General features: G+C 40.5%; 1 protein-coding gene across 2 annotated transcripts in view; it reads right to left on the bottom strand.

Moving 5' to 3' along the window:
* Positions 1-13,592, bottom strand: part of LOC111157069 (zona pellucida binding protein) — a 110,718-nt gene extending 97,126 nt beyond the window's left edge. For both annotated transcript variants that reach the window (XM_022518292.1, XM_022518291.1), the window contains exons 1-3: positions 13,463-13,592; positions 11,875-11,955; positions 2,155-2,280 (exon numbers count right to left, since the gene is read on the bottom strand). In XM_022518292.1, the coding sequence (XP_022374000.1) occupies positions 2,155-2,280; positions 11,875-11,955; positions 13,463-13,592 (337 nt within the window). The remainder of the gene's footprint in view (positions 1-2,154; positions 2,281-11,874; positions 11,956-13,462) is intronic.
* Positions 13,593-14,279: the final 687 nt, after the last annotated feature.

Raw genomic sequence — 14,279 nt, 5'->3', positions numbered from 1 at the left:
GGAAACTAACTTTGGAATATTTATAAAAAGATAACTAAGTACAGTGCACTTTAATCTAGATTCCAAAGAGATTCTCCACTTTTTCAGTTTTAGGAAAATTAGACAACATTTCCAGTTCTTTCTGAAATCATAATAATAGTACAACAAATGATCTTTAAAACTGGTAGACAGTGAATTATGATGCGATCATGTACTGCAAACTAAAATATGATCATGATGTCAGAATACCAGAATTTTCTGAGAATGGTTTTTATAAATAAAAAAACACTATTAATATGATTTTATTATAACGACATTTTTCAACATCTATTTTATACTATGAAAGGGAGTAAAATAAATTATTGCTCCCAGTTGAAGAAGTCAAAATTCTATCATATATATTCTATTTTGCAAGATAAACTACAAGACCGGCATGGCATCTTAGAGAAGAAAATGTTTCAGATTTCAATCTCCAAATCAAAGGAGTAACATTTGTTACAACAGAACAATACCTGAACACTTCTGGTTTTGAACTTACAGAGTTTTAACACCAGACATAAAATATATTTAACACACATGTTTGCATGACATTGTGTGCTACCATTATAGAGCAGTAAAAATAAAATCCAATTACATTTTCAGTACTGGATGTTTTTATACTTGGCCCATTTCATGGATTTATAAGTGCATAGTCTCAGGATTTCTGTTACTGATCTCTGCTAATCCCCTCCTCCTGCATTACTACAGTCAGGCAGAGATGCTAGGTTTGATCTTTGAATTTCCCACAAAGCCTAGTGCAATGGTACCCAACAAGTGGCCACTCCCTATTTAAGACCTGAGTAGTTCACTTTGAAGGACCACCTCACCCAAAGAGAGGAGTACCTCTTTAATTCTAAGCTACTTTAGAATCTGCATAAATATTGTAGAAATATACAGCTGAGATCATTCAAGTATATAAAAATTTGAATTAAAATATTATAAAACAAATACTTCCAATGACTGTTTACTGAGCAAATATTGATATGAATTAACTGCTTTCCCCCAACCAACATAACAAAATAAACCTGAAGGCTTTTGTACAGAGGTACTCTCTCAAAATACCAAAAGGATAGGAAGAAAGAAAGAAAGAACATAAATAAATAAATAAATGTGGTGAATAGAGCAATAAAGAAAACTGCCTCAGAAAGGATGCAAAAATGATTAGGTGTTTCATTGAACAGATCTTTAGGATGAAAATTCATTAAGCAGGGTATTCATCAAGGCTGAAAACAAGAACAGCTAAGCTAATTAATATTTTTTAAATGATGCTACAAAAACAAGTCAGCTTTTAGCAAATGAAAAATTAGAATAAAAAGGAAGATATGCATTTCAAAGCAACAAAATAAGTTGAATAGAGAAAATATCGATCACATCAGTCATACCAATAGCAGTCTCTATGTGGAAAGAAGTATCTTCATGACAGTAAGAGCCTGTTTTCTCAAAAGTGTATTGAAAACTGTAAGGCAACTATGCAGGGTTTCAAGTCTACCTTCTCCTCCAGATGAACACCTGACTTCTACGGTCCCTCTTTTGTAAGCACAGCACCAATAACATATTAATACACAATCACGGTCAAACCACGCAGCTTATCTAAAGGCCTATGTTTAATACTAAAATACTCAACGTTAAATTTAGTCTTTTTTTCTTTAATGGATAATATTTAATCCAAGTGTAATCCACATTAGCATGGATTTTAGTCAGAAAGAAATAGAAAACCAGAAAATATAAGACTCTAACTACGAATAAAGTCTCAAGTTGTCCCAAAGTGGGGCTGGAGAAAAACAAACAAAACCCTATTGTACATCTGTAGCTCAAAGGGTTCGTTTGTACTTTTAACAAAAACCAGAATTATATCTGCTTCTTCATATACACTTGACTAAGAAAAGTCTGACTGGGGTAACGAAAATGACATTAGTAACTTTTAAAAAAAGTCACATTTTTGTGGAATACAGCTGCCAAGAGAACTCACACACGGAGACTCTCACTCCAAAGGGAATCACAGGAAAAAAAAAACAAAAACAAAAACAAAAAAACTTGAGGAAACATATACATATGTAAGAGATATGAATACTCTCTTTGTTCTCCATATATTTCAGATACATTAATGTAATTATGATAAGTGAAACAAAAGCCTACCTGAAATAATTTTTCCTCTTGGCCCATGCCATTGGAATGATGGATCTATCATTTCCGAATTTCGCAGTCGTGGCGTTACACACAACACGTGTGGACTCTTTTGATGAAGCATAACATATACTTTCACTGAAAATACAACATTAAAATGTTCCAATACTATTTTATATTCTTTCATGCTCTAAAATGCCTCACATTTTTGTAGTTCGGGCTGCATGCTTTCATAACTTTTCTTTGGGTTATTGCAATTACTTGATAAAAACTAAATTTCTTCACATTCCATGTATTAACTAACACTCAAAATACACACATGCATTTTATTTGGGGGGGGGTGTAGGTATCTCAATCTGAAAATAATGCATTGGTCTTTTATGAAGAGTTCATTATACTAACTTATTTTATTCTCAGATTATTTTAATTACAAAGGATTAAGACAATTACAAATTATTAAGACTTTATCTTAGTTTTGCAAAGCTACCAGAACTGAAAGCGATCAATAAAATCATTTAGATTAGAGGAATAATAGATTATTCACAGTGATGTGACACAAAATACTGAACTTAAAAATTAAATGATTAAGTCAATAAATACATGCTATGACTTTAATTATTAAGCATTTTTCTCACTTTTTTTGGAGACCTGTTTATTTATTTGAGAGAGTGAGCACAAGCAGGGGGAGGGACAGAGGGAGAGGCAGAAGTAGACACCTTACTGAGCAGGGAACCCCTGATGGGGCTTGATCCCAGAGACCTGAGATTACGACCAGAGCCAAAGACTCCGACTGAGCTACCCAGGTGCCCCTCCCACTTTGCTTCAAAATTTAAAGAATACTGATCATTAAACAGGCAAAAATAGTATTCTTTAGGAGATACAAAAGGAATATAGTAAAGATTCAATTATTTTGAATCTACACATAAGTAAGCTTTCAGAAAAGGTTCTGTAACTCCTCAGTAATTGCATGCCGTCCCCTCACTGATTCACTAAATAGAGTTTTCTGTGATCCAGTAAAACAAAAACTGTACTTGAGAATTGAAATTTTTCTTAACTTTAAAGAGACTGTCTCTCAAGTTTCACCATACAGCATGCCGTTTACTGAATGTAGCTTTTAGATAGATATTCTTAAATAGGTTAAGAGAATTCCACTGTATTCTTAGTTATTTGTTTTTATCATTAACTGGTTGAATTTTAACAAATTTTTTTCTATACTGAATGAGGTGATCATTTTTTTTCTTGAATACTTTAATGAAATGTTTGATATAAGTATTGCTTTCCTGGAATAATTCTAACTGATCATGCTCTTTTGTTTAAATATTGCTAAATTCAGGGGGCACCGGGGTGGCTCAGTACTTTAAGTGGTTTCAGCTCAGGTCATGATCTCATGGGTCATGAGATCAAGCCCCACATGGGGCTTCCAACCAGAGGGGAGTCTGCTTGAGATTCTCTCCCTCTGCCACTCCCCTCCCCGGGTGAGTGCACTCTCTTCCCCTCTGTCTCTCAAATAAATAAATATATCTTTAAAAAAAGTAAACAAATAAATATGGTTGGATTTAATTTGCAAATATTATTCCTGGGATAGTTGTACCTATATTTAGAAATACAGTTGCATGTCATTGTTATACTATCCTTTGTCCTTTTCCAATTTCAGTATCCAATTTCAAAGTTACTTAGAATTTAAATTTAAAAAATTTAAGATATTATTTATTTATTTGACAGAGAGATCACAAGTAGGCAGAGAGGCAGACAGAGAGAGAGAGAGGAGGAAGCAGGCCCCCCGCAGAGCAGAGAGCCCGATGCGGGGCTCGATCCCAGGACCCTGGGACCATGACCTGAGCCGAAGGCAGAGGCTTTAACCCACTGAGCCACCCAGGTGCCCCTTAAATTTAAAAAAAAAAAAAAAAGGTAAACTCCCAGAACAGTCTTTATTTTCTGTAGTTCATGTTCATGTTTTTAAATGAAGTGCACCCATAAGGTCACATCAGTTTCAGGTGCACAACACAGTGACTCAACCAGTCTCTATGCTATGCTGTGCTCAGCACAGGTGCAGCTCCCATCCGCCACCATACCGTGCGTGTACAATACCACTGACTACATTCCCTGCGCTGTGCCTTTCACTCCCATGACACATTCTCTCCATAACTGGAAGCCCGCATCTACCGCTCCCCTTCACCCATTTTGCTCATTCCCCCCATCCGCCTCTCCTCTTGCACCCATCAGTTTGTTCTCCGTATTTATCATGGGTCTATTTTACAATTTAGGCTTAAAGGTTGTAGTTCTAAAACAAAAGCTGGGATATCAGTGAAAATGGCAGAGGAAAGAACTCTAAAAAATTATCTCCCTCATAAAGGTAATACAAAAACTGGCAGAAATTGTCAGGATCAACATTTTCAGAATTCTGGAAATTAATCAAAGAGTGTGACAACCAGTGAAAAACTTATTCAAGAAAAACAACTGAATCTTGGCACGGATGGGCTGACTTATGCCTCTCTCCAAATGCATACGTTTGAGCCCTAATCCCTGTACCTCAGAATGTGAACATATCTGGACACAGTCTTCACAAAAGTAATCAGCTTCAGATGAGTCATTAGGGTGAGTCCAAATCCAGTGACTGGTGTCCTATGAAAGGGGAAAATCTGGAGACATACAAATACAGAGGTACGTGATGTGAAGAGACACAGGCTGAAGATGGCCACCCACGAGCCAAGGAAGGAGAACTGCAACAGACCCTTCCCTCACAGCCCTCAGGCACAATCAACCCCACCTCCATGACTGAGCTTCTGGCCTCCAGAATTGGGAGAAAATCAATTTTGTTGTTTAACCCACCCAGTCTCTGGTAATTTGTTACAAGGGCCTGGGGGGCTCCTAGCATTCTAAGTTCCCCCATTCCCATCTCCCTCTCCTCCTCCTCCCCAGTCGGCCTTAGCTCTGATAACCACTGTGCCAATCACTGTAAGAACCAGCAGCCTGGCAGCCGATAGAGAGGCAGATGGGGCTGGAGGGACTTCAAAGCCTCCTTCCCAGAGAACTGTCACTATTTGACCTCTCTGGCAGCTTCCAAGAAGATACCACTCAAAGGCTGTCTTCACTTGATTTAACTCAGAGCACAACCACTGTATAAAACCTTTTCCCAAATAGTATTTTTCAAAAATAACTAGAGGCTTTCTTTTAACTCTGCAAATGCCAGATGCAGAAGGTAACACTTGGGGTAAAACAGGCTAAACAAAACGCTTAAGAGGAAAAGCTGGGAATGACAAGTCCATAGGAGCTCTGTAAAGTTCTAACATACCCCTGGGTAAACAGAAGGCCAGATGCACATGCCCAAGACTGGCATGCTTAGTCAGGACAGAATGTAAGTTCTCACCTCTGTCTGAAATTGATGCTCTGCAGAGCAGACTAGTGAAGGACAAAGTAATCAATGCATAGCTAAATGCTGAGCGTGTACCACACAAGCACACAAAGACCCTCAGCAAAGACTAGGAGACTAACTAGTTTCAGGTGTCAATAAAATCTCCATCCAGCTATCAGCCTAGGCTAACTGAGCAGTGACTTCAGTGGCTACATATCACAAATGACATAGAAACTAAAGAATTCATTCAGAAAAATCATTAAACATACCAACAATAACAAGACATTAATAACATTCACACCTGATTTCCAGAGTTGCCACATTAAATTACTTTGAAAGTCTAGTTTTCAACTAAAAATATGAAACATGCAAAAAATTAAGAAAGTATTGTCATAGGTAGGGAAAAGAAAAGCAACCAACAGAAATCATCCCTGAGGAAACTCAAATTTTGGACTTACTGAACAAATACTTTAAATCATTTCATTTTTTTAAATTATTTCATTTTTTTAAATCTGAATTCGATTAACCAACATATAGTACATCGTCAGTCTCAGATGCAGTGTTCAGTAATTTATCAGTTGCACACAATACCTAATGCTCATCGCATTGCATGCCTCCTTAATGCCCATCACCCAAGTATCCCACTCCTCCACCCATTTACCCTCCAGCAACTGTTTGTTTTTTAGAGTTAAGAGTCTCTTATGGTCTTTCTCTCTGATGACTTCCTCTTCAGTTTTCCCTCCCTACCCTATGATCCTCTGCACTGTTTCTTATGTACCACATACGAGTGAAACCATATAATTGTCTTTCTCTGACTAACTTATTTTACTTAGCCTAATCCCCTCCAGTTCCATCTATGTTGATGCAAATCATAAGTATTCTTCCTTAATGATGACTGAGTAATATTCCATCGTATATATGAACCACATCTTCTTTATCTATTCATCTGGTGAAGGACATCTCGGCTCCTTCCACAGTTTGGCTATTATGGACATTGCTGCTATGAACATTGGGGTGCATGTGCTTTTCACTACATCTATATCTTGGGGAGTAAATACCCAGTAGTATAACTGCTGGGTCATAGGGTAGCTCTATTTTTAACATCTTGAGGAAACTCCATATTGTTTTCCAGAGTGGTTGTACCAGTTTTCAAACACACCAACAGTATAAAAGGAGGATTCTCCTTTCTTTGCATCCCCGTCAACATTTATTGTTTCTTATCTTGTTACTTTTAGCCATTCTGACTGGTGTAAGGTGTTACCTCTTTGTGGTTCTGATTTGTATTTCCCTGATACCAAGTGATGTGGAGCATGTTTTCATGTGTATGTCTTTGGAGAAATGCCTGTTCATGTCTTCTGCCTATTTCTTGACTGGATTATTTGTTTTCTGGGTGTTGAGTTTGATAAGTTCTTTAAAGATACCACCAACATTTTTCACAGAGCTGGAACAAATAATCCTAAAATTTGTATGGAAACAGAAAAGACCCCAAATAGCCAAAGAAATGTTGAAAAAGAAAAATTAAATCAGTTATTTTAAATATGATCAAAGAACATTATGTTTACGGTACTAAAAAAAGGTATGAAAATGATTTCTCTCCAAAGATTATCAATAAAGAAACAGAAGTTATTAAAAAAAAAAAAAAAAAAAGAACCCAAAAGAAATTCTGCATTAAAAAGTACAATAACTTGGGCTCCCGGGTGGCTCAGTGGGTCAAGCCTCTGCCTTCGGCTCAGGTCATGATCCTAGAGTCCTGGGATCCAGTACCACATCAGGCTCGCTGCTCAGCAGGGGGCTTGCTTCCCTCTCTCTCTCTCTGCCTGCCTCTCTGCCTATTTGTGATCTCTGTCAAATAAATAAATAAAATCTTTAAAAAATAAAAAAAAATTAAAAAATAATAAAAAGTAAAATAACTGAATTGAAAAACTCACTGTAAGAATTAAAAGCAGACCTAAGCTGGCAGAAAAAAGAATCAGAAAACCTCAAGATAAATCAATTTGGAATTATCCAGTCTAAGAAAGAAGGAAAAAAGAAAACTAAAGGTAAATGAACAATACACCAGAGACCTGTGGGAAACCACCCAGCACACCATTGTATGCATAATACAAGTTCCACGGAAGGGTGGAGAGTAAAAGGGTACAAAGAATAGCTGAAGAAATAATGACAAAACTTCCCCAAACTGATGAAAAGCACGAATTTACATATCAAAGAAGCTCAATGAACTCAAATTAGGATCGATTCAAAGAAATCCATATCTAGACACATCATAATCTTCTGTTAAAGTCCAAAAAGACAGACTCTTGAAAGCGGCAAGAGAAGCAACCTGTTACATACACACGATCCTTAAATTAGTAGCTTATTTCTCATCAAAAACCATAATGAAAACAATGTCTGGGTAAGGTGACTGAATTAATAATTAAAAATCTTTCTACAAGGAAAAGTCCAGCACCAGGTGAATTCACTAGTGAATTTCACCAAACAAGTCGAATTAACAACACTTCATAAACTCTTTAAAAAAAAAAAAAAAAAAGAGGTTCGGCTCAGGTCGTGATCCCAGGGTCCTGGGATCGAGCCCCGCATCGGGCTCTCTGCTCAGTGGGGAGCCTGCTTCCTCCTCTCTCTCTCTCTGCCTGCCTCTCCGCCTACTTGTGATCTCTCTCTCTGTGTCAAATAAAATCTTTAAAAAAAAAAAAAAAAAAAGGGAACATGTCCCAACTTATTCTATGAAGCCACTATTACCCTAAAACCAAAATCAGACAAAGACAACATAAGAAAACTACAGAACAATTTCCCTTGTGAATACAGACATAAAAATCCTCAGAATAGTAACAGCCAATCCTGCAGCATGAAAAAGAATTATGCATCATAATCAAGATTTATCCCAGGATTGCATTTCTTGTTCAAGATACAAAAATCAATCAATGTAATACCAAATTATATCTATAGAACAAAGGACAGAAAACACACAATCATCTCAATGTATGCAGAAAAAGGATTTGACAAAATCCAACATCTTTTCACAATAAAAACATTCAACAAACTATGAACAGAAGGGAATTTCTCAATCTAATAAAATCCACCTACAAAAAACTCACAGATAAAGTCATATTTGAAATATTTCATACTGAAAGACTGAAACCTACCCCCATCTAAGATCAGGAGTAAGAGACAAGGATATCTGTTGTCATCAGTACTGAACCAAAGGTTCTAGCTGGAGCAACTGGCAAGAAAAAAAACAAAAACAAAAACAAAAAAACAAGGCATCCAGATTGGTAAGGGAAAAATAAAACTATCTCTATCTGCAGATGACATGATCTTATACCTAGAAAATCCTAAGAAATAACTCCCCCACCACCTTAAAAGAAAAAAAACAGAGCTAATAAATGATTCAGGAAGGTGATAGAATACAAAAACTTGAAAAATTCAATTGTATTTCTATATAATAGCAATGAATAATCCAAAACCTGAATAAAACCTTTCCATTTACAACAGCATCAAAAAGAATAAAATACTTAGGAATAAATTTAACAAAAGTGGTGCAAGACCTGTACACCAGTAGCTATAAAACAACATGGAGGAGAATTAAAGAAGATCTTAGTAGATGGAAAGATACTCCCAAGCTCATGAATTGGAAAAGTTAATGTGATTAATTTGCCAGTACTCCCAAAATTGATCTACACTTCAACACAATCCTGACTCAAATCCCAATGGGCTTTTCTGCAGAAATGAACAACCTGATTCTAGCATTAATATGGAGTTGCAGGTGACCTAGCATAGCCAAAACAATCTTGAGAAAGAGTGAATTTGAAGGACTCATACTTAATGATGTCTAAACATACTTTAAAGCAACAGAAATCCAGACAGTATGGTACTGGCATAAGGACAGATCAATGAAATAGAATTTAGAGTCCAGAAAAAAGCCCAAACATCTATGGCAAACTGCTTCTCAGCAGGGCACCAAGAAAATTCAACAGGGAAAAAAAAGTATCTTGAAAAAATGGTGCTGGAACAACTGGATATCCACAAGCAAAAGAATGAGGTTTGACCTCAAGCTTGTAAATTAATCCAAAATGGATCAAAGTCCTAAATATAACAGCTGAAACTATGAATTTCTTATAAAAAAATAAAGGAGTAAAACTTTAACTGTTGAGTAGGCAACACCTAACACACTAGTACCAAAGGGCAAAATAGATATCATACTTTATCAGTCTAAAATGTGTGCTTTAAAGGACACTATTTAAAAAGTGAAAACACATATATTCATTTGTTTCTCAAATTCCACCTGAGAGAAATCATATGGTGTTTGTCTTTTTCTGACTTATTTCCCATACCATAATACACTTTAGCCCCATCCCTCGCATTGCAAATGGCAAGACCTTGTTCTTTTTTATGGCTGAGTAATTTTCCATTGTGGAATATATACATACACACACACCACATCTTCTTTATCTTTTCATCAACTGATGGACATTTGGGCTGTTTACAAATGGACAAAGGAAATAAAGTAATGGAGACAAACCAAGAACCAGACTTTTGACTACAGAGAACAAACAAACAGATGGTTACCAGAGGGGAGATGGGTGGAGGGATGGGGGAAATAGGTGAAGGAGATTAGGAGCACACTCATCGTGTGTGATGAGCACTAAGTAATGCACAGAATTGTTGAATCACTATATCGTACCCCTGAGACTAATAGAACACTTCATGTTAACTATGCTAGAATTAAAAGTTTAAAATTAAAAAGAAAATTTTCAAGTGAAAACACAATCCATAGAATTGGAGAAAATATCTGTAAAGAAAATATCTAATAAGGGTTTAGAATCCAGAATGTATTAAAAATAACTTCCAACTCAATAATAAAACACTCAATTAAAAAATGGGTAAAGGACTTGAACAGATATTTCTGCACAGAAGATAACCAAACATTCATTAAATACATAAAAAGGTCTTAAACGTCATTAGACATTATGGAAATGCAAAATAAAACCATGTGAAAATCCACTTCACACACACTGGGATGGCTATAATAAAAAAAGATAAACAGTAACAAGTGTGGGCAAGGCTGCTGTAAAATCTGAATCCTCACACATTGCTGGTCTGAAAGTAAAATAGTAAAGGCTCTTTAAAAAATAGTTTGGCAGTTCCTCAGAAGGTTAAACGTAGAGTTACTCTCTGTTCTAGGTATATATTCAGAAGAATTGAAAATGTAGGTTCACACACAAACTTCTTCAGGAATGGTGGTAACAGCAATGTTCCTAACAGCCAGAAAGTGGAAACTACCCAAAAATCCATCAACTGACAGATTCACAAACAGTGGTATATCCATACAATGGAATATTATTCAGCCATAAAATGGAATATGACATGCATAAACTCAAAAACACTACACTCGGTGAAAGCAGCCAAATGCAAAGCGCCACCCTCTGTATGATTCCACTTACATAAAATGTCCAGAACACGGGAATTCATAGAGAATGTATACTAGTGGTATCCAGGGACTGGAGAGTGATTGCTTACTGGCTACGACATTTCTTTTTGGAGCCACCAAAATGCTGCAGTATCTCACAGTGATAGTTGCAAAACCTTGCAATGTACTAAATCGTTGCATATACTAAAAACTATTGGAATGTTCACTTCAAAGGAGGAATTCTGGGGCACCCGGGTGACTCAGAGTCAGTTCAGTGTCTGCCTTCAGCTCAGGTCATGATCCCAGCGTCCTGGGGTTGAACCCCGCGTGAGGCTCCTTGCTCAGCAGGGAGCCTGCTTCTTCCTCTCCCCCTGCCCACCCGCTTGCCGCTCCCCCTGCTTGTGCTCTCTCACACTATCCCTCTCTCTGTGTCAAATAAGTAAATAAAATCTTTAAAAAAAAAAAAAAAAGAGGAATTTTAAGCATGCAAATTTACCTCGAAAAAACAAAACAAAACAAACCACCACCAAGAAAGTTTTAATTACTATGCCTCTCATATGACTACTGGAAAAGCTTATAAATCCAAAACCTTTATAATACAGATCTCATCTGAAAAATATTTTAGTATTATTTCAACTACATATGTTTATTAATAATCATATATAATCATATAATAATTATAGTAAATATTATATATATTATTAACATAATCATATAATAACAAGCAGAAACACTAGACAACTTTAATTAGGTAACTTCTAGAGAATTATTTTCACACACTTCAGCAGTTACAGCAAAGAGAATCAGAGCTGGATCAACCAAACCATACGGGAACAACTATAATCCATTTCCATAGAAGGAAAGGCCTTAGGAGACTGGGATGTCTGGGGAACATTAGCCTTTTGGACAAGATCGATAAAATTTAAACAAATGCTAAATACTTTCTTAAAAGTACTGAACATCTATTTATTAATACCTGGAAAATTTGATGATCCCACTATTTTCACAGCGTCTTGGGTCAAGTGAAAACCTCTCGGTAATCGAATCAAATATCCAACTATCGAAAACAAAAAGAAATTATCAGCAACCTGCCTCATTAGAAATTCCAAGATACCAAATGGTAGAGTATCATAGTATACTTGATCTCGGTTGGAGGGGGACTTTAAATCAATGTCTTCCAACATCCGGCATCTCCCTTCCAACTACTCTCCCCCTCGTGCTGCGGTGAAATTAACCTACTCACTGATTTCCCGACTGCAGCTCATCTCAGGACTTTTTCTACAGCCACTTAGAATACTCTGTTTCAAAACCCCCAGCCCCCAAGCTTCCAGACCCTATTCCTGCAAACCTTCTGTTTGTCCTCACCACTTCTCATAGTCCCTTCCCGCCATCACCAGCGCCTCTTTCAGAGCCGTCTACACTGCATTATGCTACAGTTCTTACACATGTATACAATGTATATGATTTTTCGTTAGATTATAGGCTCCACTGATAGGCGGATCCCCCGCTAGTACGATCAATGTTTATGTCAACGTATCAAGAATCAGCACCAAGCATCCTGCAGTAAGACAAACTAAATAACGAGAGTTGAATATGATATATTGAGACTCTTCCATCCTTGCTGGATGAACAAATGGACCTGAGAGCGCGCACGACCCAGCGGTGCGAGCGGTATAAAAAACGGAACGAAGCATCCACCCAAAGGGCATTTAACAGGGAGGGAGGCGGGTGTGCCGAAAGTCAGAAGCCCCCTTACTGGCCTCGGGAACGTCACCTTAAACTCTAGAACCTCCGCTTTCCTTTCCTCACCCGCCGGAAGAGACCACATTTGGGATTCCGGGCGGTGTTGCAGGGACTGAAGGGAAGGCGGTACACACTGGGAAATGCTACGTGAACATCAGTCCGTCCCACTCGGCGCTTCGGAACCAAGGTATCGCCCACTTACTCCAGGTCCGCCGTCCTCCGGTCTGCCCTGTGCTTGGACCTGAAGCCAGCGGATGCCCCACCCCCCTCCCCCATCTAGGGTAAGACCCTGGACCACGACCGGGAAGGACCCCCTTCTCCACCCGCTATCCCCTACTCAGAACGGAACCTCCGGAGCCCGACGCCCAGACCACGGCTTCACCCCACCTCCCTCCTCCCTGCTCCCCCTCCCGCGCCCCCGTCCGCAATCGCTCTACGTTGACTGTTCCGGGAGAAGCTCTCTCGTCTCTCCCGCTTTGCGCCATTTTCGGCATTCCGACCAAATCTCTCTGGACTTTTGCTATGCAACGCTGGGAGACCCTTTTTCACAAACCCTAACATTTGGGCACACAATAGTGCAGCCAACGCCGTCCCGGTTACCCGCTGGCGGCTGAGCCCTCCCTCCCGCGCGTGTGCGCGCGTATCTGCAAACAGGATGGAACTTTCTGGACGCCAGGGAGGACGCGAAAGGCGGCGGAAAACGTCTCCACCGGACCTCCCCAGTCGTCCCCGCATTTTATAACTGCGGCCGACAGGTGGCGCTGCGGGGCTGGGCGGGAGGGACGCCCCGCGGAGCTGAGGCGGCGCCGCCGACGCCTCACCTGAAGGGGACGCCCGCGCCACGAAGGCGGAGAGCAGGAGGACGACCGCGGCCCGGAAGAGCGGGGAGCCCGTGACCGGAGCCCGCCGCCAGCCCCGCCGCCGCCGCCGGCCGGGGGCCGAGGCCTCCATTCACTCGCCGCCGCCTACCGACCGTCCGCGCAGAAGGTCGTTAGGCGGCGCGCGCCCACCTGCCCGCCGGAAGTCGGCGGGTTGTGGGCCGGAAGGAAGGCCGGAAGGACGGGCCGCCACTTCCGCCGGGGCGGAGGAGAGGGCAGGGGAGGAGCGCGGTGGCCTGTGTCCTGGCTAGGTCTCTCGACGCCAACCGAGGGCTGTCGCTCCGTGCTCTGTGCCGACCCGTGACCGGGCCTTCGGGACCCGGGCGATGCTCAAGGGCCCTTGCCAAGGTTCTGGTGCGGTAGAAGCGCCGCGGACCCCGCCCCCCGCGCCCTTCCCTTGGAGTGCGCGTCCTTGGGCCCCGGGAGGCCGTTTCCGGAGCGGGCTGACCGGGCTTCATGAGCGGGGTCCGCCCGGAACGGCGGCCGGTGGGACCCGAGTGCGGGGGCTTGCCTGGCCCCCGACGTCCCCGGCTAACCCGCCTTACTCCGGGGATGAGTGACACCTGAGTGGGGGGTAAGTGCGCGCGCCAGTGCGGTTGAAAGGAGGACTGTGGCCCCGGAGAGAGGCCTCGTGGGCCGAGCGGAGGACGTTGACCGGGGTGCCACGCTGGGCCTGGGAGATCGCCTTTTGCCCCCGAGTTCGAGGAGGACGTGAAGAGACCCGCCCGCGTTCCCAGCCGGGACGTGCTGGGAGGATCGA

The sequence above is a fragment of the Enhydra lutris genome, unplaced genomic scaffold (genome assembly GCF_002288905.1).
Source record: "Enhydra lutris kenyoni isolate GAN:26980312 unplaced genomic scaffold, ASM228890v2 scaffoldscaffold51, whole genome shotgun sequence".
Taxonomy (NCBI): Eukaryota; Metazoa; Chordata; class Mammalia; order Carnivora; family Mustelidae; genus Enhydra; species Enhydra lutris.
Note: the sequence above shows the minus strand (reverse complement) of the source record. Positions and strands in the feature narration are given on the sequence as shown.